Source organism: Nyctereutes procyonoides, unplaced genomic scaffold, assembly GCF_905146905.1.
Source record: "Nyctereutes procyonoides isolate TBG_1078 unplaced genomic scaffold, NYPRO_anot_genome, whole genome shotgun sequence".
Classification (NCBI taxonomy): domain Eukaryota; kingdom Metazoa; phylum Chordata; class Mammalia; order Carnivora; family Canidae; genus Nyctereutes; species Nyctereutes procyonoides.
Window position 1 is genome coordinate 75,113,346 of NW_026575146.1, and position 26,179 is coordinate 75,139,524.

At 45.3% G+C, this 26,179-nt stretch overlaps 1 protein-coding gene across 2 annotated transcripts in view; it reads right to left on the minus strand.

Moving 5' to 3' along the window:
- Window positions 1-26,179, minus strand: part of ARHGAP35 (Rho GTPase activating protein 35) — a 128,459-nt gene that overhangs the window by 14,805 nt on the left and 87,475 nt on the right. Inside the window, exon 4 of one of the 2 annotated variants that reach the window (XM_055310118.1) lies at window positions 20,172-20,507. The exons of the other annotated variant lie outside the window; for it this stretch is intronic. Within the exon in view, the coding sequence (XP_055166093.1) occupies window positions 20,389-20,507 (119 nt within the window). The 3' untranslated portion in view covers window positions 20,172-20,388. Of the gene's footprint in view, window positions 1-20,171; window positions 20,508-26,179 lie in introns of those variants that run through there. 2 annotated transcript variants of the gene reach the window in all.

A 26,179-nucleotide genomic window follows, 5' to 3' on the forward strand; every position in this document is an offset into this window, starting at 1 on the left:
AACAAAAGCCTTACATTATAGCAGACTGCAAACACCATGAAGACTGTTGCTGAAGCAGGGCAGAGGGATAGCAACAGAGTTGAGAACTAGGGTGCCTGACAGAGCAAGACTGGCCTCCAAGGGCTATGCATCCTGGGACCCACACAGAAGCACCCCAGGAGTGACTCTGGCTCACACCTGCCAGCCTAAATAAAGGCCTTGCCAGTAGCGCCACTGCCCTGTGACTACAGATCTATTCCATGCCCACAAGTCCACTGAAGAAACTTCAACCGAACTCTGAGTCATCTCTACACACCAAAGACCCACTACCAAAGCAGAGCCTTGGCTCTAAGCCTTTTTTCCCTTTCCTTTTTTCAAAAAGCCCTATCCGTAAAAGCCCTTCAAATATCTTCTATGTTAATCTTTTGGAATAGAACAAGAAAAAGTTTAGCACGGCCAAGGTCACTCTCTTCAAATACCCGAACTACCATGTAGAACAGTTTTGTTCCAATGGCTCTAGAGAACAGAGCTGTGACAAAGAACAGAATCTGTAGGAAAGGCAGCATTCTCTCAATATGTGACCTATCAGTAGCCTCAGCTGTCACTCCTTGGCATGGGGGCAGAGCTTCAGAACTCCCTCTTCGCCAGATTCCCATTTGTTAAGGGTTGCTGTTTAAAAATATTACTACCTGGTCTAGGAAGATGGCTAACAACAATTATAAATCATGGAATGCTTACCACGTGAGAATGCTTACTATGCATTTTTACATTAGGTCTCACAACAGCCTCTTTAGAGATGTTATTATTAACCCCACTTTTCGGATAGGAATGCAGAGATAAAGAGACAAAGTAAGAGGCACAAGGTCAGAGAGCTGCACAGTTATGATCTGAACTCCATCTGACTTTAGAGTCTGTGTTCTTTTACTGTGTTCTAGATCAGCTCTCAAGCCCAAGCATGTGTTGGACTCACCAAGGCTTGCTACTGTAATACAGGTGCTAGGGTTCTACCTGCAGAGAATTCTGATACTGTCAGTTTGGAGTGAGGCCCAAGGATGTGCATTTGCAGCATATTCCCAGATGCCCCCAATGCCACTGACCAGAGAACCAACCATACTTTTTAATAACTGCTATTCTAGAAGATGGACCAGACTTCTCCACCCTTGATCTTAGCCAAAAGGCCAAGAAGCGATGGACCAGACTTCTCAGATCTCTGATTCCTAAGTTCTGTGTTTAATACAATTGGAATGGTGGGAGGGGGAAGATACATACTAGGGAAACAGATACCAGATATGTCAGGAATAAAGCATTTTCAAGGCCTTATTCTTTCCTTCACTACATGTTACCGAGCCCCTACATGGCAGATAAGTGCCTTTCCAGAGCCTTTCAGGTGTTGTCTTCCTCAAACCTCTTTTGATGACCTCAGAAGGCTAGATGGCCCACTGCCACTGGCCCTGAGCCATTCCCCATAGGCCAAAAACTGGCACATGTGAGTCCTGACTTCCCTGTGAGAGCTGCTGCTGCCTACCACCCCGGCTCCTCCCCAACACTTGGCACACTAGGGGCCCTGGGAGCTTGGAAACCAAGGAGAATCACCTCCTGCTGGGGCATGTGTCTGATTTTCTAAAATGTCCAAACACGTTTTTATTCCTGGATCCCAAACACCACTTCTCAGCACCAGTGTTTGTGGCCAGGAGCCTTTCCACAGTCAGCCTGGGTCAGTCAGGCTTGGCCTCTGCTCATTCACACCAGGACTCGTTCCTCCTCAGTTTCCTTTCTAGCAACACATCGATACCTCTTCCAAGACAAACTGACTTGTTTAGTTTTTATATTCTATATTTAGATATAAAAACTCAGCACTTTAGTCCTTAAAAAAAAAAAAAAACAAAACCATAATTAGTGCCGGTGCTCTAAAATGGCCCACACCAGATAGGCCTTAACTATGAAACAACTTTTGTTGACTTTTCTGGGGGCTGAAATCTAATAGAGCATTCTTCTCTTTTATTCATCTAAGAAGTCTCAGGTGGGCTACATTTCAAGGCCAGAGGGGTGCCGAGAACTCAGGGAGAGAAGAAACTCCCTCCACCGTAAAATTGAAACTGTCTTGAAGAGAGTTGACCTCTGGGGAGGAGTCAAAGGCCAGCAGCAGTACATGTAGGCTCTCCTTCTGAGCCCTGTAGTACAGCACTCCCACCTCAACGCAGGACGAAAGGGCTCGGGGGCAGTAGGGTGCTGAGGTCAGAAGCAGAAGCTACTTACTTGTTAGCTCTAAGACCCTGGGCAGCTGGGTTTCCCTCTCATGACAGAACAGTTCCCGCTCCACGGTCTAGTGGTGCATCTTTCAGGAAACCAGAGCACAGGGCTAAGGGAGTTGCTCTCACCTGCATGATCTTTTTTTTTTTTTTTAAAGATTTTATTTATTTATTCATGAGAGAGAGAGAAAGAGGCAGACAGAGACAAAGGCAGAGAGAGAAGCAGGCTCCATTCAGGGAGCCCGATGTGGGACTCGATCCCAGGACTCCAGGATCACACCTTGGGCCAAAGGCAGGTGTTAAACCACTGAGCCACCCAAGGATTCCTTCCCCCCCTTTTAAAGATTTTATTTATTTATTTATTCATGAGAGACACAGAGAATGAGAGAATCAGAGAGTGAGAGAGAGAGAGAGAGAGGCAGAGACACAAGCAGAGGGAGAAGCAGGCTCCATGCAGGGAGCTTGATGTGGGACTCGATCCTGGGACTTCAGGATCACGCCCTGGGCTGAAGGCAGGCGCTGAACTGCTGAGCCACCCAGGGATCCCCTTACCCACATGATCTGAGTGGAAAGCAAGCTGGCAAGTGGAAGAGCACCTGAGTTTTGCTGTCGAGGTGACACAGGTTCAAATCCCGCCCCTGACTGCAGTGCACCTGATCACAGAATGGATGAACACCTACTTTCTTAGGCTGCTGCGAAGGATAGCTGAGCAATCTACCCAAAATAAAGCCCACAGTCTAATGCTTGTCACCCGCCCCCACCCTCTCCATACTCTCAACAAGACTCAACAGCAGTGCCTGCCTGAAGGCATGGCTTGTTTTGAGGGCTCAGCCAAAACAAGCCAGTTGACAGAAAAATAGTTTAAAACATGCACGGGCTTTGACACTAAAGTGACCTTGATTCTGATGCTGACTCTTGTCTCACAGCTGGCTGGGTGACTGAGGACAAATCACTCTACCTCTCGGAGTCTTGGGTTCCTCATCAAAAACGGGGTTGTGTATTAAAGACTCCTGTCGAGATGCTGCAAAGAGTGAGGCTGCACATAGAAAAGCCAGCCAGGTGGCATGCTGAAAGAATAGTGACAATGATAAAATAACGATGGTAGGTAACTTTTGTTGAGGGCTGACTCTGTGCCAGGCACTCTTCTTAGCTTTTCATTAGAACTGTCACAGTGACTCCACCAAGTAATTATTTGAGGTAAATACTGTTTTTATTCCCCCTTTACAGAGAGCGAATGGAGGCTCAGCAAGGCTAAGCCATTTGCCCAAGGCCACAGAGCTGGGGGAGTAGTGGGGGCAGGACCTGAAGCGGTTCACTCAGGCTCCATCCCAGATGACTGCACAAGAAGTCCTACCACCTTGGCTGTTAACTCTGTCCCTTCTTGTCTGTGGTGTGTAGCATACACCCTGCAAATGCCAGATCCAGTACGGGCTCTGAGACCGTTCTCCTTGTGCAGTCCTATGCATTCATCTCTTCATTCACACCCCATTCGGCGGTCTCCTCTGTCAATTGGGGGGGGAGGCGAGGAGGAAGAGCTTCAAGAAAAAATGCTGCCTCCTTGCCAGAGAAAAAGCAGCCAATGGCAAGTATCCTTGCTTTATTCCTATGATGTGGTTCTACTATTGACGACCTGAAAGAGCCCCCACCAAATCTCCCTGTTGCCTTCCTGTTTTGGATGTGCCTGGAATGATTTTCTGGTTCTTCTATTACCCGAACACTAGGGTCACTTTGGCCCCGCCAGTGCCCCTTTGTTAGCTGTCTTCCCTTGGTAATTCCCTCGTCAATCAAGATCTGTTTCTGGCAATGCCAGACCTTCTTTCTCCCCATGACAGAATGCCACTAACACTCTATTATGACTGCTTGACCGGGTGTTAGCCCCACAAGTAGGCACTGTAGCTTTATAAATTTCCAACGCTATTGTATATACACAGAGTCATGTCATGAATCTTGAAGCTGAGGAGGAAGGGAGGGAAGAGATCTGGAGGGAAGAGATGAAAATATCACACCAGGTCTGGGACATCATATGGCTCTAGCATCTGGCTGATCTTTTATAAGCTACCCATGTATTTAGTGCCATTAACTGTGAAAGAGGGCTTCTGGACTCTGCTCTCAGCCAAACAAGGGGCTCTATATTTTTCCCGATTTTCAAGAAAATGCATACCCTAATAGATGTTTTTAGGAAACCACAGTGAAGTGAACTTTAGGTCAGGTAGAGCTGATGTTGCTGTTCCGGGCAGGCTGGGATGGTAGGGAGGGAGAGGAGAGTGTGACCCATGATCGAGGTGAGCAGACTGTACCCAGCAGAGCGGCATTCACTGTTCCAAGCCAGGAGCAGCTGGGAGACCCTTCTGCCAAGAATCCGAGCATCCTTGGGGCTCCGGGCATGACTTTGTCAGCACTCACACAAGCCCAGTGGCACAGGGGTGATAGCAGTGTGACTCTGAGGCGAGCTGGTGGTGCCATAGTGAGGGGTCTCAGTGGTTAAACAAAGAGCTACCAACAAAGAAACAGCCCCAGATAGCACACAGGTACAATGTGTTACCACCAGCCCAGTGTGTATAATGCCAACTTCCTTTCCAACATACTCTCAAGTAGAAAGGCCCTTGAGGTCAAGGCAGATTCCTCCCAAGCATTAATGAGGGCAGAGGTTAACTTCTCTCAGGTTCCTGATTCCTAATGAACCATAAAAGGAACAAAGATGTCACCAATCACAGTGGAGCATCCTTCCTTTCCTGGCTTCCTTCTCCTCACTAAGAAGGGCATTTTTCATAGGTCAGAGGCCTATAATCCTCAGATAGGAAAGGGAGTTGTGATCCCCATAGGCTGACAATCCTTCTGCTCCAAATCTAGGATAACATACAAAAGCTACCACACATGGCCTGGGGTGGCCTGCATCACCGCCCGAGCCTGCTCCCCCGCACCTCCATCACACTGGCTTGGAAGCGGGGGCACTTTCTTGCCTCAGGGCCTTCCTACAGGTTGTTCCTTCTACTTTTATCTCCATTTTTCTAGCTGGCTAAACCTCACTCCCTCAGTGAGGGCTTCCCTGACCCCTGGATCTAAGTTAAGTGTGTTATGGTTAACTTTCTATTTATGTAGTGCTTCTACCACGGGCCAGGCTCAGGGCCAGGCATCTGATGTGCACCATCTCAGCAAGGCCTCACAAGCACCTGTGAGTTGTGCACTACCACTATTATAATTCCCATTTTACAGTGGGAGAGACTGAGCCACACGGCTGACGAATGGCTAATGAAAGGCAGGGCTGTACTTGAACCCAGGCAGCCTGGCCCCAAATCCCCACACTCCTTTGGCTCTGTGTGTTCTCACATAGCACCAGCACACTGCCAAGTTCCCAGACAGCTGTGAAGTTATCTGCTGCATGCTGGCCCCCTAGTAGGCCGCGGGAGTGGGCAAGATTTTCCGGTGACCCATCTAGGTATCTGGATTTGCTACAGTAGCTCATACCTGAAGGAGTCTTTCAGCAACTACCCTGGAAAGGAGGGGAGGAGAAATAAATGCCTAAAAGGAAAAGTGCAGTTTCTCTTGTTGAAGAGAGGGAGGAAATGGACTGGAGTTGTGTGTTCTCAACTAGCCTCATGCCTCCAGGCATCCTGGCAGGCCTTCCCAGTCCCTGGAATGTAGGGGATTAAAAGCCTTAGGGGTGACCGGCAGAGAGTAAGGGTTTCAGAAACAAGCTTGCCCAACTCCTACCTTCCTTTATGCACTGGATGAGGGTCCATGCTCCCTGCCTTCACTGATCCCTGCAGAGGTCTTGGGGACTTAGAGGTCCCAGGGCTGCTCTTAGGGACAGGCTTGTAGGAGCAAGCATAGCCCCTTCTCTCTCAGCTCGCCAAGGGCAGAGCAGCCTGGCTACTAACTGAGTTCACCATTTCAGAGAGGGAAAGCACAACCAGGCCAGGCAGGCCTGTCGGAACTGTCTCGGGGATTTGGGCTTCCACCCAAACTATTTCTGTCTTGGATGGAAGGGCAGGATTACTCTGTGAAACAAGCTTTACTCCTTTTGGCTGCTGGGCGCTCCAGGCAGCTTGCCAGGGCATGCTGTTCTGATCAGGGCACTGGGTCCTGAGGAAATCCGCTAGCAATGCCGAGTCACAAGCTACACAAATTCTGCTTATCTGCAACAGGCCAAAGTAGAGCTGACTGCCTGCTTTTGTGGCAAGGGGGGCATTTTTAGGATGCAAGCAGCTGGTGTCTTTTTTTTTTCTTTTTAAGATTATTTATTTATTCATGAGAGACACAAAGAGAGAGGCAGAGACACAGGCAGAGGGAGAAGCAGGCTCCATGCAGGGAGCCTGATGTGGGACTTGATCCCGGGACTCCAGGACCACACCCTGGGCTGAAGGCGGTGCTAAACCGCTGAGCCACCTGGGCTGCCCTGGTGTCTGACTTATAAGTGAGCAGAAAATAGGAGGGTGGTGAGAAATGGGCACATGGGAAGCAGTCAAAAAAGAAGTGGAGAAACCTTTGTTTTACAACTATTTAGATTATGAGAAAGCAACTCACTAACAAACCTAGAATTATAGAGGGAGGGAGAGATTAAGTAACACAAAACCCCCATAAAAATCACAGCAGATTAGACTGCACACCTATTTCAGCACTTTATCATCAATTCAAAGCAGTATAAATATGGCAATTACTCACATAAAGCCTGTTTGTGTATTCCAGCCGTAACTGCACCTATTAAATTGTTACAGTGATAGATGGGAGTATCTATACTGAAATTAGCTGCCTTCCCTGAAAGACAGAATCAGAGATCTGGGCTGATGGCAGGGAAATAGCTGATTGGATTTAACAGCTCTGGTCTCACCAAGTCTCCACGACAGCTCTAGAAAATGGCTATGATGAATGTGGATGGAACTATGGAGGTTTTTGGAGGGTAGTTGCTTCCCAAGTGTTTAAGAACTTGGTTAAAATTCCAAATCTGTTCAGATGCTACAAAGCTCACAGCTTCAGCAGCCTGAAGCACAGAAGAAAGAGGCAGAATGTGGGTCCTTTCTATTCCAGAGGGCTGTGAGTGGCCTCTGTGCAGAAGATTCCGAGATTTGTTTCCTTTCTTATAAAGAGCAATCAGCGGTACTTTGACATTTATACTATATAAAGTATATAAGGTGATCTGGGAAGAAAAAGCCTGAGCAAAGGGTTCTCCCCACACTGACAAGAAGCACGCTGGCCCAGGGCTGTGCTCTTCTGGTTGTTCCTTCCCAGTCTCAGAGGACAGCTGCCTCCTCAGCGCTTGGTGCCCTCAGAAGGGCAAAGGAAGCCCATTGGCAATTTCTGAAATTTAGGAACCCTGTGGGAAAGGCAGGAGCAGTGTGGGATAATAGGAAATATAGAGTTGGTCCCCAGTTCCTGGCCCAGAACTCCTAAAACCCTTGGAATTTCCTTAAAGACAAGAACGTCTTTTGTTACTCATAAGTCCTTTCCAGCCTTACCTGAATTTATGATAATGAGGTGACTTTGCTGGGTGCGGGTGGTATATAGCTTCAGGGTAGGAGCTGGTTCCACAAAGATCAAATTTTGATTAAAGAGATAGAACTTTCAGCCCTCCTCCCCAAGAGAGGGGCTAGAGATGGAGCCCAATCACCGACAGCCAATGATTTAATCAACCATGCCTAACTAATGGAACCTCCATAACACCCCTAACAAGAGGATTTGGAAATCTTCTGGGTTGGGGAACACATCAAGGTGCTGGGGCGGTGGCTCGCTCAGAGAGGGCACATGCCCCATCCCCTGTACCTTGCCTTAGCATCTCTTCCATTTGTTCTCGAGTTGTATCCCTTATAACCAACTGTAAAAGTATAGCTTTGTCCAGAGTTCTGTGAGCCATTCCACCAAATTATTGAATCTGGGGAGAGATTAAGGGACTCTGGCCAAGTCAGAGAGAAGTGTGGGTAACTTGAGGATCTAATACTTGGAACTGGTGTCTGAAGTGAGGACAATCTTGTGAGACTAAGTCCTTAAACCTGCAGAGTCTGACAGTAACTCTGGGAAGGTAGTCAGTGTCAGAACTGAATTGTAGAACATCTACTTGGTGTCAGAGAGCTGGAGAAGTGGTGTTGGAAAAGAGAGGAAAACAACACCTCTCATGCAGTTAGAGAGGAAGAAGGATATTTGATGTGGGCGGCAGAGTCCAATATTAGCTGGCCTGACTCCATTGCTCCAGGAGTTGCTAGGGTACTGTCTTCTTTGGGCTTCAAATTATCCCAGTACAGGGAGGCAATATGGCCAAGAGGGTAATGGCTCTGGGTGAGAATTCCAGCACCCCTTCAATCTTTCTGAATCTCATTTCCCTGATCAGAAAATTGGATATCACATCCATCTCAAAGGACCGCTATGAGAATTAAATAAGACTCATCGAAGCACTTAGCACTGGACCTGGCAATGTAAGCTCCAAATTGGCACTCCGTACATATTATCTCCCTAAATACCCACCAACCACCCTGTAAGGTAGTGGTTTCTATCTTCATTTTACAGTCAAGGAAACTGAGCCTTAGAGGTTGAGGAGGCTTGCTCAGGGTCACACCTGCCACACTACCTACAGATGGTTCCTCTCTGTCAAAATCTCTGTGCTGGGGATCCCTGGGTGGCGCAGCGGTTTAGTGCCTGCCTTTGGCCCAGGGCGCGATCCTTGAGGCCCGGGATCGAATCCCACATCGGACTCCCGGTGCATGGAGCCTGCTTCTCCATCTGCCTATGTCTCTGCCTCTCTCTCTCAATCTATCATAAATAAATAAAAAAAATTAAAAAAAAAAGTTTAACCTTGCTTAAAAAAAAACAAAAACAAAAACAAAAAAAACCAAAATCTCTGTGCTGCATGAAGAGCATTTCCCAATTAGATTAAGTAACCTGGGAGTTCACCAATAGCGGTAGGAAATCAGCTCAAGTAATAGTTTGGCCTTTTGTCCTGCTGTCTCTCATCAGAGCAACACTGTAATTTGCTCTCAGTTATAAAGCTGAAAATTCTATGCATATTACTTATTCCAAACACTCAGCAGCCATTTTCCATGTGTGAATTTTTTTTAATTTTTTTAAAATTTTTATTTATTTATGATGGTCACAGAGAGAGAGAGAGAGAGAGAGAGAGAGAGAGGCAGAGACACAGGCAGAGGGAGAAGCAGGCTCCATGCACCGGGAGCCCGATGTGGGATTCGATCCCGGGTCTCCAGGATCGCGCCCTGGGCCAAAGGCAGGCGCCAAACCGCTGCGCCACCCAGGGATCCCTGAATTTTTTTTTAAAGATTTATTTATTTATTCATGAGAGACACAGAGAGAGCAGAGACACAGGCAGAAGGAAAAGCAGGCTCCATGCAGGGAGTCCGACGCGGGACTCGATCCTGGGTCTCCAGAATCACACCCTGGGCTGAAGGTGGTGTTAAACCGCTGAGCCACCCAGGTTGCCCCGGTTGGGGTTTTTTGCACGGCAGTTCCAAGAAAGATGGGGTTGGTGTGTTCGGAAGAACTGGGAACCATGTATCAAAGTGCTCTCTAATACTGGGAGACTTTCTCATGGTCACTATGAAGACACAACAGAGAGATGCATGCTAGGCCATCTCTCTGCAGGGAGGAATAAAACCCCTGACGGTTGTCTACTTCAACCTACAACATGGAGGTGAGACACTGGAAATAAAGCCAGGAGTTAACCTTACCACATAAAAACACTGTTATTAGCTGCCATTACTGCTGTTGTGTCATGAACATGCTGTATATGTATATGATCAGTGAGTGACTCTCCATTCAGAAAGGATCCAGTGGGAGGGGACAGGCACACAGTAGAGCTGGAGGTGGACTACACCTACTTTGGGTACCGGGGTGCATGGAATCACTGGGAAGTTATGAAGTCTCCTGCCCTGGATCCCTGTGAAGAGAAAACTATTTGGTCTAGGCTCAATCAGTTTACGTCTGCTATCTTTTAAGTCCCAGAACTCTACCTCCCCAGCCTTCACAAAGCTCTCTTTTGTCAGCTCTGCTTTAGGGCCAAATCTTTTTACTTTTATTGGACCATAAACTCCTTGAGGACAAGGGTGTGCCGTCATCCTTGCTTACTCTGGGTCATATGGTAGGTATTCCACAAACACTTGGCTGCATAGCTGTCTTTAACCTCTTGGGAGGAGACTCTCCTCACTTTGCTAACCCAATGAAGAAGGCTATGGTTCTGGTCTATCCACAGTGTGCATGCGTGCACACACACAATCTCTGCACTGATTTTCAGGGGTTCACAGACCTCCAGGAGCCTACCCACAGATCCCAGGTTAAGCATCTTTAAGTAAAAAACACACCAGCCCACACAGTCCTTCAAGTTAGAGAATCCAGGGATCCAAAGATCTGCTTTTCACCAAGTTATCTGCTCTAATAGCACTAAGTCCTTCAACAACAAATATTTCAGCAAACTCCAAAGATAGCCCTTTGTGGTAGGAGCTTCCTACAGCCTTCAAAGGTGAAACAAAACTTGTAAGCACTATAAGAGCCTGGGCAAGGAAAAAGAAAAGCAAAAGTTGGGATCCCTGGGTGGCTCAGCGGTTTAGCGCCACCTTCAGCCCAGGGCGTGATCCTGGAGTCCCAGGATGGAGCATGGAGCCTGCTTCTCCCTCTGCCTGTCTCTCTCTGTCTCTCTCTCTCATGAATAAATAAAATCTTAAAAAAAAAAAGAAAAAAAAAAAAAAAGAAAACCAAAGGTGTACACCGACTCTAGCCAGTAAGAGATCTTCAAGTTATCAATCCTCCAGCATTCATGTTGCATCTAGTGACTTAATTTCCTTAACTGCCCTAATCTAGCCAACTTAGTGCACAGGAGGAAGACACTCCTTTGGTAAATACCCGAGTGCCTACTACATGTCAGGTGCTATGCTACGTGATGGCAAAGAAGAGACAGTTCCTGCCCTTAAGGTTCCATACAGGGTAGCAGTGTTGCAGGACACAGAAGCGAAGCGGCAGAGAACCTACTGGTTCTACTGGTAGTAACACTTCACCTTGCTTTGAACAGGTGAGAGAATGGGTATTCAGGGAAGGATTCCTGAAGATGGAGAGGACAGAAAGAGAAACAAGGATGGAGGTAATCTCAGAAGCTGGATCCAACCCAGGAATAGACGTAAAAGAGATCTAACAATGGCATGAGTTCAGAGACCGAGGGCTAGGATAGAAACTCCACTGCTTCTCTCAGGTAGAGGACACCCACAGAAACAATTCATCCAGCACTTATTTAGGATGGGATGGTCAAACTCTCTGTCTTTAGATCCTTGAAGGAAGAGTGTTCTTTAACAGTTTGCATGTTGCCGCTCATGTAAATACTCAGTCACTGGGAGGGATTCCAACGCCATCCCAGCTCCTGCTTGCTAGACTGGCAGAACTATGGAGCAGCAGCACCAGGGCACTTGAGACTCAGAAATATTATCAAGCAGTGAGGAAGCTTTGTCAGGCAGGTCTCTTCTTCTTTTTTTTTTTTTTTAGGTCTCTTCTTTAAGGACCCACCTTCTTTTTCTTCTTTTTTTTTTTTTAAGATTTTTATTTATTTATTCATAGACACAGAGAGAGAGAGGCAAAGACACAGGCAGAGGGATAAGCAGGCTCCATGCAGGGAGCCCGATGTGGGACTCGATCCCGGGTCCCCAGGATCACACCCCAGGCTGCAGGCGGCGCCAAACCGCTGCGCCACCAGGGCTGCCCAAGGACCCACCTTCAAATTAATACTGGCCACTATGGACTGACAATGTTTTTTTTTTTTTTTTAAAGATTTTATTTATTCATTCATAGAGACAGAGAGAGAGAGAGAGAGGCAGAGACACAGGCAGAGGGAGAAGCAGGCTCCATGCACCGGGAGCCCGATATGGGATTTGATCCCGAGTCTCCAGGATCGCGCCCTGAGCCACAGGCAGGCGCCAAACCGCTGCGCCACCCAGGGATCCCCCTGGACTGAGAACGTTAAGTACAAACCTGGAGTGGAGCATCTATTCATCCATCTATCCTCTGTGTATTGCTTTTTTTTTTTTAAGATTTTATTTATTTATTTGACAGAGAGAGAGCGCGAGAGGGCAGCCTGGGTGGCTCAGAGGTTTAGTGCCACCTTTGGCCCAGGGCATGATCCTGGAGACCCAGGATGGAGTCCCACATTGGGCTCCCTGCATGGAGCCTGCTTCTCCCTCTGCCTGTGTCTCTGCCTCTCTATGTTTCTCTCTTTGTCACTCATGAATAAATAAAATCTTAAAAAAGAGAGGGGGGGGAGGGAGGGAGGGAGGGAGGGAGGGAGGGAGGGAGGGAGGGAGGGAGGGAGAAAAAGAACAAGTGGGGGGAACAACAGAGGCAGAGGGAGAAGTAGACTCCCCACTGAGCAGGGAGCCTAATGTGTGGCTTGATCCCAGGACCTGGGGACTAGGACGTGAACCAAACAAAGGCAGATGCTTCAGACTGAGCCAACCCAGGTGCCCCTCTCCATATATTGTTATTATGATATTATAACAACTTTATTGAGGTACATTTCACATACCATACAATGTGCCCCTGTTGGAAGGTTTTTAAGTAAATGTACAGAGTTGTGTAACCAACATCACAATCAATTTTAGAACATTTTCATCAACCCCAAAAATAAATTCCACAACCTTTAGCAGTCACTACAAATTTCTCTGTCCTCAAAGCCCATGGTAACCACTAGTCTACTCTCTTGTGTTTACAGATCTGCCTGTTTGGAACATTATCATAGAGCAGAGTCCTCAGATATGTGTCCCTGTGACTGGTTTCTTTGATTTAGCGTATTGTTTTTAAGAGTTACCCTTGTTGTAGTGTGCATGAATACTCTGTTCCTTTTTTTTTTTAATTTTTTAAAATTTATTTATTTATGATAGTCACGGGGGGGGGGGGGTCAGAGACACAGGCAGAGGGAGAAGCAGGCTCCATGCACCGGGAGCCTGATATGGGATTCGATCCCAGGTCTCCAGGATCGCGCCCTGGGCCAAAGGCAGGCGCCAAACCGCTGCGCCACCCAGGGATCCCTCTGTTCCTTTTTATGGCCGAATAATATTCCACTGTATGAAGAGCCTGTGTTTTCTTTATCTATTCGTCAACTAGACATCTGAGTGGTTAGCATTCTTTGCCTATAATGAGTAATGCTGCATTCTTCGTATTATTTCAAACCCTAATTCTAAAATGATTTTCAGACATTTCCCCAAACCCAGGAAAGATGTGTCTGAGTCTCCATGACCAGCACCTGAACTCAGGACACTACGTCTCCTACTAATCCTGGCAGCCGGATTAGTTTGCTTTCTTGCCCTGTTCCGACTCTCAGTCCCCTTTCTTCCTTTTCTGTCCACTTAAAATACCTTACCTCGGAAGTGTCCCATGTTCCCTGGACTTTGAGCAGTACCCCCTCCACCCCTTACACTAAGAATACAGGGAACTCAGTTTCTACTCCAATACTACAACCTTGTTCAAGGTTCGTATTCCATGCATCTTTTTACTACTTACTGCATACAATTCCGTGTTTCCACTGAATGGAAATTTTGAGGAAAGGGGTCTTTTTTTTTTTTAAACATTTTATTTATTTATTCATAGAGACACACAGAGGGAGAGATGCAGAGACATAGGCAGAGGGAGAAGCAGGCTCCATGCAGGGAGCCCGATGTGGGACTCGATCCCAGGTCCCCGGGATCAAGCCCTGGACTAAAGATGGCGCTAAACCCGCTGAACCACCAGGGCTGCCCGAGGAAAGAGGTCTTTTGAATGTCTTTATACCAGTCAGTCATTCATAGCCATGTATTACAGCCCTGTGTCCTTAGTTGTTGGATACAATGATGAAGACCCTGTCCCTTCCCTCAAGGAACTTAGGATCTATTGAGGAAGGAAAACAATTGGAGTTCAGTGTGATTGAGTGGTCACAGAGGACTGCACAGAGCCCTATAGAACGTGGGTGGGCTGGGGGGTCCTGGCTCAGCGGGGAGGTCACAGAAGGACTCCAGGAAGGGACTCCTGAAATGGAATGGCAAGTGAAGACACTGCACGTGAGGGGTATCACAAAAGCTTAAGGAATGCAGATAGTTCTAATGTGTGAACAGCTGAATTTTATCTTTGCAGATGAAAGAAATGGCCAGAGGTGAGGCTAGATAATGGGGGGTGGGGGGTGGGGGACGACTGGATCCTGATGGCAACAGCATTAAAACTTTGTTGAGGAGGTAATGGAGAGCCACTGAAGAATTTTAAACAGCGGAAGATAACACAATCTCATTTATTATTGACAACCATTTGTAGCAGCATGGGGATAAAGGACCAAGAAGGACATAAGCGGAGAAGCTTCAAGTCCAGTTACTGAGAGGCCACACCCATCAGCCAGCCAGAAGGCAGACTAAATGGAGAGGTGGGACCAGAATCTAGCCCTTGAGGACCGACTAATCAGTAACTCATACACTAATCCGTAACTCATATGGGAAGGTAAATACAGAGAGGACTCAAGAGAGCTCCATGCTGTTTCAGTTCAGCAAGTTCTCTCAAATGAAAACCTTCAAACCCTGCCTTCCCATTGGTGACAGCAAGGGTTGGTTGATAAGCTTTCTTGGGAACAACAAAATCCCCGTTGCAAATGAAATCTGAAACTAAACCTGGTGGCCTGCTTTCCCCTACGCCACGTAGAAGCACTTCCTTGGGATCCTTGGGATCCCAGACAGAGGGTCCAAAGAGGCCTGGCCAAGTCCAAATGCCAGAGCCTGACATTCAAAGGACTCGAGGGCAACAGAGCTCTATGGTCAGCAGCACCTCTCAACTCCAACACCCTTGTGCAGCCAACGTCCCCTGCCTGGAGGATTTCTTCCTCATCCAGTGTCTGTTACAGGATCCAAGATACCTTTCAGGCCTGGCCACCATCCCTGACATGTACCAAGCCAGCTGGAGGGATGGATTTTCTTCTTTCCCTAGTTTCTGTCTAATGCCTCAGCCTCGTGGACATTGGGCAGACTCACTGCCATGAACTAGTTACTGTAAATGTTCTCTTCCATGCAGTTATCTCTCCAATGGGACCCAGCCTTTAATTCCTGCAGGATCTCCTCAGCATTAAAAATGCCTGTACTCGACAGGCCCCCAAATATTTATCAATTGATAAACTAACTTATTTGTGTGCACTCCACCCCATCAACCCTAGAAAGTAAAGACAAACAACTGCAATGATACTAAATATGAAAATATGGGGGCGCCTGGGTGGCTCAGTCGATTAATAGAACAACTCTTCGTTTCTGCTCAGGTCGTGATCTCAGGGTCGTAGGATCAAGCCTCATGTTGGGCTCTGTGCTCAGTGTGGAATCTACTGGAGATTCTCTCTCTCCCTCACCCTCTCATGCATATGCTCCTTCTCTCTCAAATCAATAAATAAATCCTCAAGAAAGAAAGAAAAAGAAAGAAAAAAGAAAGAAAGCAAATAGCATGATCTTGAATTGAAAGACCATATATCACAAAGATGTTCAACTGCACTTTAAACATAAACCAAATAAAAATCTAAATGGAATGGTTAAAATACACTGAACAAACAACAACAACAAAACCCACCACAAAACCCCACATAGATTATTTGGCAAAAAAAGAAAAAAAGTAAAACTATCCTTGAACGATCCAAAAGAAAATATCACACAGAGGCAGGATGGAAGATTGCCCGGTGGACCCTGGGGGCTCCTGGGTATATAAATGAAGCCCCGGTGGCACGGGGGCTGGAGAAAGATGGAAGGTTTCCAATCACCTACTCCCTTTACTGACTTGGCCTTGACTATAATCTTTGCTAGACTGAGAACCCTTCTAGGGCAATTTGAACTGTCCTATTCATTTCTGAACCTCCAAGCACCTAAGGGAATTGGCAGGGCTTGATTACTCTCTTAGGATAGTAAAAACTAAACATTACGAGGCTACAGAATTTACTAGTAAAAAGAGCTATGGGGGAGGGGGGATAAGAAGTGGAGTTGAAAAAGACTAATTATACACATTATAAACTAACAACTTAGGAAATACGATTTTGGTAAAAAAATTAATCTATAAAACAAAACTCTTTAAAAAGAATTTATAGGATTTAATAGTAAAGTGAATGACACAAAATATAAGGGAAGGATATCAAAAGATGGCATTATGGTAACTGGATGAAAAATATGAAGGGGAAATAAATCCCTTTAAATCCATGTTTTATATTGGGACAGGCCACCAAAGACTCACCGGGATTGTTCATTTCTGCAAGTTTTTGAGACTGTCTTATCATGGGTCCACATTGGCTCAGGCCTATTCTTTCTTCTTACACAATTCACATATTGACCTTAAAACCCAAGGTAAAATCTTATCCCTCTAAGCTCCAACAAGCCACATCAAGCCCTCCGCTGAAATGAAACTGCCCTGTCATGCAAATACGATCCCAAATGCAGACACAATCAGCTGAGTCAGTCAGAACTTGAAAATTATTGTATCCCAGTTTTCCAGTGGAGGGTGGCCTATGGTATAAAGAAGACAAAGCTGTCACCTGCTCAAGTTCACAAAGTAAGTCAGAAATTGAATTTTCAATCTGTAATAATCTCATCTCTGGTGATATGGTATGACACAGTATGACGTGAACAACAGAGTACCACAGCAATCAATCATTATCGAAAGCATACTACTAGGTCACACTCTACTGAATTCCACGTACAGTGGGGCTGCTGTGTCTTTTTGGGTGATGGTACCTTAGGGAGACAAGGTAAAGACGTGAGAAGTGAAATCACACTTAAAGGGCAGCCCCTGTGGCGCAGCGGTTTTGCGCCGCCTGCAGCCTGGGGTGTGATCTTGGAGGCCCAGGATCGAGTCCCACGTCAGGCTCCCTGAATGGAGCCTGCTTCTCCCTCTGCCTATGTCTCTGCCTCTCTCTCTCTGTGTGTCTCTATGAATAAATAAATAAAAATCTTTAAAAAAAATCACACTTAAAGATAATAAGGACAGTTGGTCAGCAAGAAGGCAGGATTCACACTGGGCCTCTGATAACAGATGGATGTACTGAGACCAGAGGGGAGGGCGGCAGGCACAGGATAAAGGAAAACAAAAGGGAAGAAAGTGGTAAGGTGGGCTAGCGCCTTGCAGTAAGATCTAACATGGGAATTCCCTAGGGAAAGAGAGCCCACCTACAGGAGGCCCTGTCTAGTTCAAAATAAGGACTTACTCCAACATTCTATCTGGAATGTTGGGAACCCTCCCCCAGAGCTGTACTTACCAGTGTCCCTTTAGAATGAATGGATCAAGAGCTTTCTTTAACACTTCTTCCATGTGTCAGGGATGTTTAGGATTTAAGGGGAAGCCAGTCTGGACTTCACACACTTACCTCAGGTGAGGTTTACACAAATCTCTTGGTATCATCAGGACACAGAACACACCATATTCATGAGGTCATCTTATATTAAGAGGATTGGCTCTTGTAATTTAGCCATTATTTTTAACTCATGATCAAACAGGGCATCCACAAAGATGTGCTACCACCAGCACTAGCAAAGTCAACAGTGTGTGTATGCAATGCTCAGAATAGATCTTAATCTCCAGTCAAAGGCAACAATTTTTGACCACAGGAAATGTTCAAATATCCAACTATGCTTTGACTTCCAGAAGGTTTCCAGATACAATCTCCACAGCAAAATAAAGGAATCTTGGATGCTGAAAATTTCCCATCTTGGAGCCACACACCATGCAAATAATTCCTTGGAATTCACCACTCTACCATCCTCCCAAAGCAGACCAGGAAGGTTAAATTGAAATCGGTTTCCTTTTCACTGTGAGCAAATAATTTTGAAGAGGATACAATTATGTGAAACAGGGACTGGTCTAAAAACGATCAGAAAGAAGCAGCAGAGGGGATCCCTGGGTGCCTCAGCGGTTTGGCGCCTGCCTCTGGCCCAGGGCGCGATCCTGGAGTCCCGGGATCAAATCCTGCATCGGGCTCCTGGCATGGAGCCTGCTTCTCCCTCCTCCTGTGTCTCTGCCTCTTTATTATAAATGAATAAATAAATGAATCTTTAAAAAAAAAAGAAAAGAAAGCAGCAGCAGAGAGTACAGATTAAGATGCAGTGAGAAGATGGAGTGAGTAGGAGAAATCACGAGTGCAAGGCAGGCCTGGCATAACAGACAACCTTTCTCAGCAGTCAGCAAACCTTTCTGGTGTCTGTCTATAGACTTAGTGTGCGGCGGGTTTTCCCCAAACACAGTGATATGAGCTATCAAACCAGAAACTCCATTTGAACATCAGCAGCCGCTCAGACACATGCTATTCTTCAAGGGCCTCAGGGTGAGAAACATGATCACATATTCACAGCACTTCTGGGTGCCAAGAGCATCACTAGTCCAGTCTTGGCAAGACAGGCAAGGGCTCTGGCTTTTAACACAAGGCTCTCAAGAAGCCTCAGCTGCATCTAGTGGGAGAGAGAGGGGAACCTTTCAACTCTTAGGGTTTTATCTAATATGAAAGAGTTGGACTAGATGCTTTAAACAGCCTTTTACTGAAGTATAATACACATTTCTAAGGTTTTTTAAAAAGAGATTTTATTTTTGGGCAGCCCAGGTGTCTCAGTGGTTTAGCGCCGCCTTCAGCCCAGGGTGTGATCCTGGAGACCCAGGATCGAGTCCTGTGTCGGGCTCCCTGCATGGAGCCTGCTTCTCCCTCTGCCTGTATCTCTGCCTCTCTGTGTCTCTCATGAATAAATAAATAAAATCTTAAAAAATAAATAAATAAAACCACGGTGTTGCCTTTATATGATGCAGATGGGGGTGACATACTGGACAGCATTCTGGCAATGTCCATCAAAATACAAAGTGTACACACATCAGTCTATTCTGAGGTATTTATTCTAGAGACACATTTACATTTGCACACTTGTCTGTGTGCATATGTGTATATACACACCTGTAGACAGCCACCACTGTTTAGAACACAAGGCTGGAAACCATGTTTTTCAACAGGAGACTGAGTAAATAAATTATGTATTGTCCAGACCAAGAAACACCAATCAGTGAACAAGAGGAGGCAAGGCAAGGGGGAAGAGGAAATGGAGGAGGAGGAGAAGGAGGAAGGACATTTTCCCACATTTCCCTACCATTATGGGAAATGTCCACAATGTATTTTTAGGTGAGGAAAAAAACAAGGCATAGAACGTGATATTTGGTGTTGTTCCCTTTGTGGCAAAACAAGTAGCATATGCAATATATTATGTGTATGTATATGCAGAGAAAATAAATCTCTACAAAGGAACAATTCAAACTCCAAACAACAGATAACTTTGAGGAATGAGAAAGTGACTTTACAGTTTTGCTTTTTTTTTTTTAAAGATTGAGAGAGCACGAGCAGGGGGGTGGGCAGAGGGAGAAACAGACTCCCCATTGAGCAGAAATTAAACATAAATACCGAGAGTCCTATTTTCCACTACTATCCCTATCAAAACTCTGCCAGTTGCACCTGGAAAGACACCCTCGAAATCTTTGCTATTTTCAGACATTTTTCTTTTCCTTTTTTAGTGATCTCTACACCCAACCCGAAGTTTGAACTCACGACCCTGAGATCATGAGTCACATATTCCAGGGGGCAGCCCGGGTGGCTCAGCGGTTTAGCGCCGCCTTCAGCCCAGGGCCTGATCCTGGAGACCCGGGATCGAGTTCCACATCAGGCTCCCTGCATGGAGCCTGCTTTTCCCTCTGCCTGTGTCTCTGCCTCTCTCTCTCTCTCTCATAAATAAATAAAAATCTTAAAAAAAAAAAAAAAGGTCACATGTTCCTCCAACTGAGCCAGCCAGGCACCTTCACATTTTCCCATCATGTGATAAACACATACATAAAGGTTTCTTCTACCTTATGCGTGGGATCATATTACACACTTATTTTATTATTATTTTTTAAAGATTTTATTTATTTATTCATGAGAGAAACAGAGAGAGAAAGGCAGAGACACAGGCAGAGGGAGAAGCAGGCTCCACGCAGGGAGCCCGACATGAGACTCGATCCCAGGATTCCAGAACCACACCCCGGGCCGAATGCGGCACTAAACTGCTGAGCCACCGGGGATACCCCTACATACTTTATTTTATAACCTGCTTTTCTCACTTTACAACAAACTGTGGACATAATTCCATACTGTACATACATATGAAGTTGCATCTTTTTTTTTTTTTAAGTCTCATCTTTTCAACATCTACTCAGGACTCCAGTAGATGGAAGCACCATTCTCCGCTGTTAACAGACATTCTTGTACATAACTCTGTGGACAGTGGCAAACATTTCCATAGGACAAATTCCCAGAAGGGCCAATGGCTAGGACCAAGAACATAAGAATTTAAAATTGTTAACAGTTACTGTCAAATTACCTTTTTAAATAGACATATCTATTTATATACCTACCAACAGTACATGAATACACAATTCTAGACACGCATACACCTGTGATTATTTTTAATAAGGAATACCCATTTTACAACAAAAACAACACAAGCTTTAAAAAGAATATAAAAATCTAGCAAAAAATCCACTTAAAAAAAAGATTTTATTTATTTATTCATGAGAGACACAGAGAGAGGCAAAGACATAGGTAGAGGGAGAGGGGGAAACAGGCTCCTTGCAGGGAACCCGATGTGGAACTCGATCCCAGGACCCCAGGCTCACGACCTGAGCCAAAGGCAGATGCCTGAGCTACCCAGGGGCCACAAAGTTTAACCTATTTTAAAAGCTGGTCTCCTGGGCAGCCCCTGTGGCTCAGTGGTTTAGCGCTGCCTGCAGCCCAGGGTGTGATCCTGGAGACCCGGGATCGAGTCTCACATCAGGCTCCCTGCATGGAGCCTGCTTCTCCCTCTGCCTGTGTCTCTGCTTCTCTCTCTCCTCTCTGTGTATTCTCATGAATAAATAAAGAAAATCTTAAAAAAAAAAAAAAAGCTGGTATCCTAACTGTTGAATTTATTTAGAAGACCAAAGAAAGTACCTGATTTATTACTGTGCATATATCCTCCACTCACAAAGCATGGTGGCTCTGAACATTTTGATCAGAAACAAGCTACCAGGAGGTCTGGTTGTCAAGGTCCATGCTACAACTGGGCAAAGAAATATAACTTGTATTGCCATGAATCATGTTTCCCTGCCATACCAAGATCTCCATTTTAAAATTATTCAGTAGTAGGTTCTGGTTCCCTGCTTCCAGGAAAGGCCAAATCTTGTTAGGGCTAGCATTTCAAAGCACAAACAACTGCTACGCTAGTTATCAGAAGGTGGGCAAATTTTTAAGTCAGCAAGCCCCTTGTCTAGAGAGCTAGTCTAATAAACCTCTCATTTTAAAGTTGGGGACACTAAAGCCTTAAGATACAAATAAATAAGATTAAAAGCTTGAGCTCTGGAATTAGATCAAGATTGAGATGAATCTGCTACTTATTAGTTAACCCACTTCTGGGCAAATGATTTAATTTTCCTCAATACCAGCTCATCATTAAAATATGAAAATAGTAGTTTCTACCTCATAGGACTGTAGGAGGATTAAGTAAGATCATGCAGAAAAGAGCAAAGAGATTAGCTCAGAATATTTTCACTCTGCATGATCACCCAGGAAGTTCTACGCAGAACTGGGAAGACATTACACTCTATTGCTCTGCTAAAAGAAAAATGTACAAATCCAAACACTAGAAATTCTAAACGGAACATCTGCCAACTCTACTGATACAATTGACAGGTGTCAAAAAAAAAAAAAAAACCTGACAGGTGTCTGTGATCATCACTAGTGCTTCTCCCAAGATCCCACTCTCCTGGGAAAAAGAATAGTGAACTCCTTTGTCCCTCTGTAGTGAGCAAAGCCATGTGACCAGTTCTGATCAATGCCTTAAGAGTATAAACCAAGTAGGTGAGTAGAAGTGAAGCACTAATGGCTGGAATGAGATCCTCCACAAGTTTCTTTTCTTCTTGTACCCAGCAAGAGGGTGGCTGCTCTATCATCTGGGTCCCTGAGTTAACAAAATGCAGAGCAGAGCCTCCAGGACAAATATGGGCAAGAAAAAAAGCCTGCTCCTTTAAGCCACTGAAATTTTAACCTGGCCTGACCCAACTGATACTTAGTGGACAACTGCAAACGAAAAATTAGCTACTGAAATGGTAATAATTAAGGCTGTGGTAAAAAAGAAAATCTATTATTTCAAAAGGAACTTTGTTCTCTTTATGTAAAGAATGAAAATCTATGGGGGTGTCTGGCTGGCTAAGTTGGTGGAGTGTGGGACCCTTGACCTTGGGGTCATGGGTTTGAGGCCCACAGTAGGGGCAATTTATTTTAAAATAAGCAAACAAGGGGAGCCTGGGTGGCTCAGTTGGTTGACTGTCTGACTCTTGATTTTGGGTCAGGTTGTGATCTCAGGGTCCTGAGATTGAGCCCAGCCTCAGGCTCCACGTTCAGTGGGGGGAATATGCTTCTCTCTCTCTCTTCCTCTATCCTTCTCTTGCTCCTGCTCTCGCTCAGTCTCTCTCTCTAAAACAAACAAATACGTCTTCCCTGCTTCTTCCTCTGCCCCTCTCTCTGCTCCTCTTCTCACGTACGTACGTACATACATACATACATAAAATCTTAGAAAAGCTATGAATTTCTCCATACTACAAGACCTGAGGAAGCCACAGGGGCCTGCAGGTCTGTTACCTACAAGCTCACAAAGTACTTCCTCTTTTGGTGATGAGAATGGTCTGCATTTACTCCTGCAGAACGTATCACCTGGTAGTAGAGGAGATCCATGTTCCTGAAATTTCTCAGCAGAGTGATATATACAGAAGAAATGAGTGCTCGAGGACAAAGATCCAACTGAAATGCTAATAAAATCAGAGGAAGACAGAAATAGCCAGGCTAATGGAGAGAAGTCAGGAAAGGGTCTAAACATAACCCTCTCAGTAAACCCTGAAGCCACTCCCTCAACAAGATCAGGTTACTTTTCAATACACAAAAGCAGCAATTTCCCAACCAGTGGTACTGAGGAAGTTCTCATCAGTAGGCAAAAACTAACGACCATTAAAAAATGAGTTTTTCAGGGCAGCCCAGGTGGCTCAGTGGTTTAGCGGTTTAGCGTCGCCTTGGGCCCGGGGCCTGATCCTGAGGACTCGGGATCCAGTCCTGCGTCGGGCTCCCTGCATGGAGCCTGCTTCTCCCTCTGCCTGTGTCTCTGCCTCTCCCTCTCTGTGTGTCTCTCATGAATAAATAAATATCTTTTTTAAAAAAATGAGTTTTTCAGAATGCTAAACTGATTTCAAGGACGCCTAGATGGCTCACTGGTTGAGCATCTGTCTGCCTTTGGCTCAAGTGGTGATCTCTGGGTTCTGGGATGGAGTCCCGTGGAGTCCCACATCAGGCTCCCTGTAAGGAGCCTGCTTCTCCCTCTCTGTCTCTGCCTCTTGCTCTCTCTGTGTGTCACTCATGAATAAATAAATAAAATCTTTTTCAAAAGTTTACTTTTATAACTCCATGCAGGCGGCACAATGTGGGACTCCATCCCGGGACTCCAGGATCATGCCCTGGGCCAAAGGCTGAGCCACCTAGGCGTTCCCCCCTAAAAAGTTTAAAACTGATTTCAGTTAGAAGACTGTACTTCATCTTAAGGCGGCAGAAAAAGACAACTTTACCCCTTTCTTCACCAGAGAATCACACAAAGCAACCAGGAGAAGAGTAACAGAAACATCACATCTTTGACAAAACTAGAGACATGTGTGACCCCAAACCCCAATATAGGAGTAAGAACTGCCAAATGTTGTAAAGGTTAGATGAGGGTGTGGGAAAGTGATGAAAGAGAAAGCCTGTTGTTACAGATGTTGGACAAAGCGTGCAAGCCTATTTCTGAAAAGTAATCGCTTCATTCTAAGGGGGCAAAACCAGCAATCCATTGTTTCAACCAGTGGGAACTGGCTCAGGGATGGGGTGACTGAGGCAGATCCATCTGGCATGAAGACTCACGTAACATAAGTCAAACCTACAGGAAGCAGTCTATTAGGGAGGCAGGGCAACAGAGAGATGCCTGGGGCATCTGCCTGGAGCATCACAACCACTGATTCCAGCTGTGGAGGGTATCGAGGGGGAGGAAGGCTAGTGGCAGAGTTCACATAGAGAATATTTAAGGAAAACTCCAGCTAAGCCAGCCCTTCTCTCCAAAGATTTTTTTTTTTTTTAACAAATTTCTACATGAGAAAGGAATCACCTCATTCAAAGATGAATGACAATCGAAAAAGGATCCAGCACATTGATGATACATGAACGGTGCATTTAAAAATGGTCAAGACAGGGATCCCTGGGTGGCGCAGCGGTTTGGCGCCTGCCTTTGGCCCAGGGCGCGATCCTGGAGACCCGGGATCGAATCCCACGTCGGGCTCCTGGTGCATGGAGCCTACTTCTCCATCTGCCTATGTCTCTGCCTCTCTCTCCCTCTCTGTGTGACTATCATAAATAAATAAAAATTAAAAAAAATATTAAAAAAATGGTCAAGACAGAAAATTTTATGTGTATTTTACCACAATTTAAAAAAGTACCAAGATCTCCAGAAAGACTACCAGCAGAAAGAGAAGTTACTAGAAAAACTGCAAAGAATATAGATCACAAAATGTTGCCATATAGTAAATAAAAATATATTCCCATGAATTAAAAAGAAATGAAAAATGCAATCCCCTCTGTGAAAGTGTATAAACCTACAAGTACTTAGAAAAGATATGATGCAACAAAAGTAGATAGAATATTTATAGGCAGAACTCAGAGAAGTAGAAGAGAAATATAAATATTTTTCCATGATAGAAATAAAAAACACATGGAAAAGACATTGCTGAAAACCCAGTAAGGGACATACATATAGAAGTTAAGATGACTCAAACCCACAGATTAAAAGGGCTCACCAAGTTCCAGGAAAAAGTGATTTAGTTCAATTAGTAAGGTACGTCCTAATAAATTTAATGAACTTTAAAAAAAAAAGGTGTTCAGGTAAAAAAGAGGCTTCCCTCAGATTTCCCCAATGCGTGGTTCACACTAGAAGACAGCAGCACTGTGCCTATGAAGTCATCAACAAAAGAAAGAATAACTCAATTATTTCAGATCCAATAAAACTGTCATTTGAATATAAAGACAAGAAATGTTTCTTACGATTCGAAAGGAAACAAAAATCTCCACAGAGTAACTGCATTTATGAAAACTGATGCAAAAACTATTAGCAAATAGCATTCAGCAGCACATTTAAAAATAATATGCCATGAATGACCAAATGATCTGCTTTTCCTCGTAACACCTCCAACACCAAACGTGTGTGGGTTTTTTCTCACAGGGACCAATTCTCTGGACACCAGCTGGTGTACAGTTCACTTCAATTCTGACACTAACTACTTAGTCAGTAGAGACTCCACTGGTTAAGGGGTCACTCCCACAAGCCCGGCCTTTGTTTCAGGGGCCAGCCACAGGTCTTGGGGCCCTCCTGTACTTATGACCGACAGCTCTAAATAAACCACAGCCCCTTCTGTAGTTTGATAATTTGTGCGAACAACTCTGAGAACTCAGGAACACCTTTTACTACTACTGGTTTATTATAAAGCCTACAACTCAGGAACTGCTGAAAGGAAGAGAAGCCAAGGTATATGGGAAGACAGATGGAGCTTCCTTACCTCTCTGAGGGCACCACCCTCCCAATATCTTAACCAGGAAGCTCTATGAATCCCAGCATTTAGAGATTTTTTTTCAGATGCTTCATTACATTGGTAATTCTGATTAAATCACCCGCCCACTGGTGAGTGGACTCAGTCTCCAGTTACTTGTTCCTCCCCAGAGGGTGGGGATAGGGTTTTCCAGGTGACCCGCCTCCTTCTTCAAGCTATCTAGGGACCCCAGTGACTGGTCATCTCATTAACATACAAAAGACATTAATCACTCCCAAGTTCCAAAGGTTTTTGGATCTAAGTGACAGGAACCTGGGGACAGAGAACAAACATCTATTTCCCATTATATCACA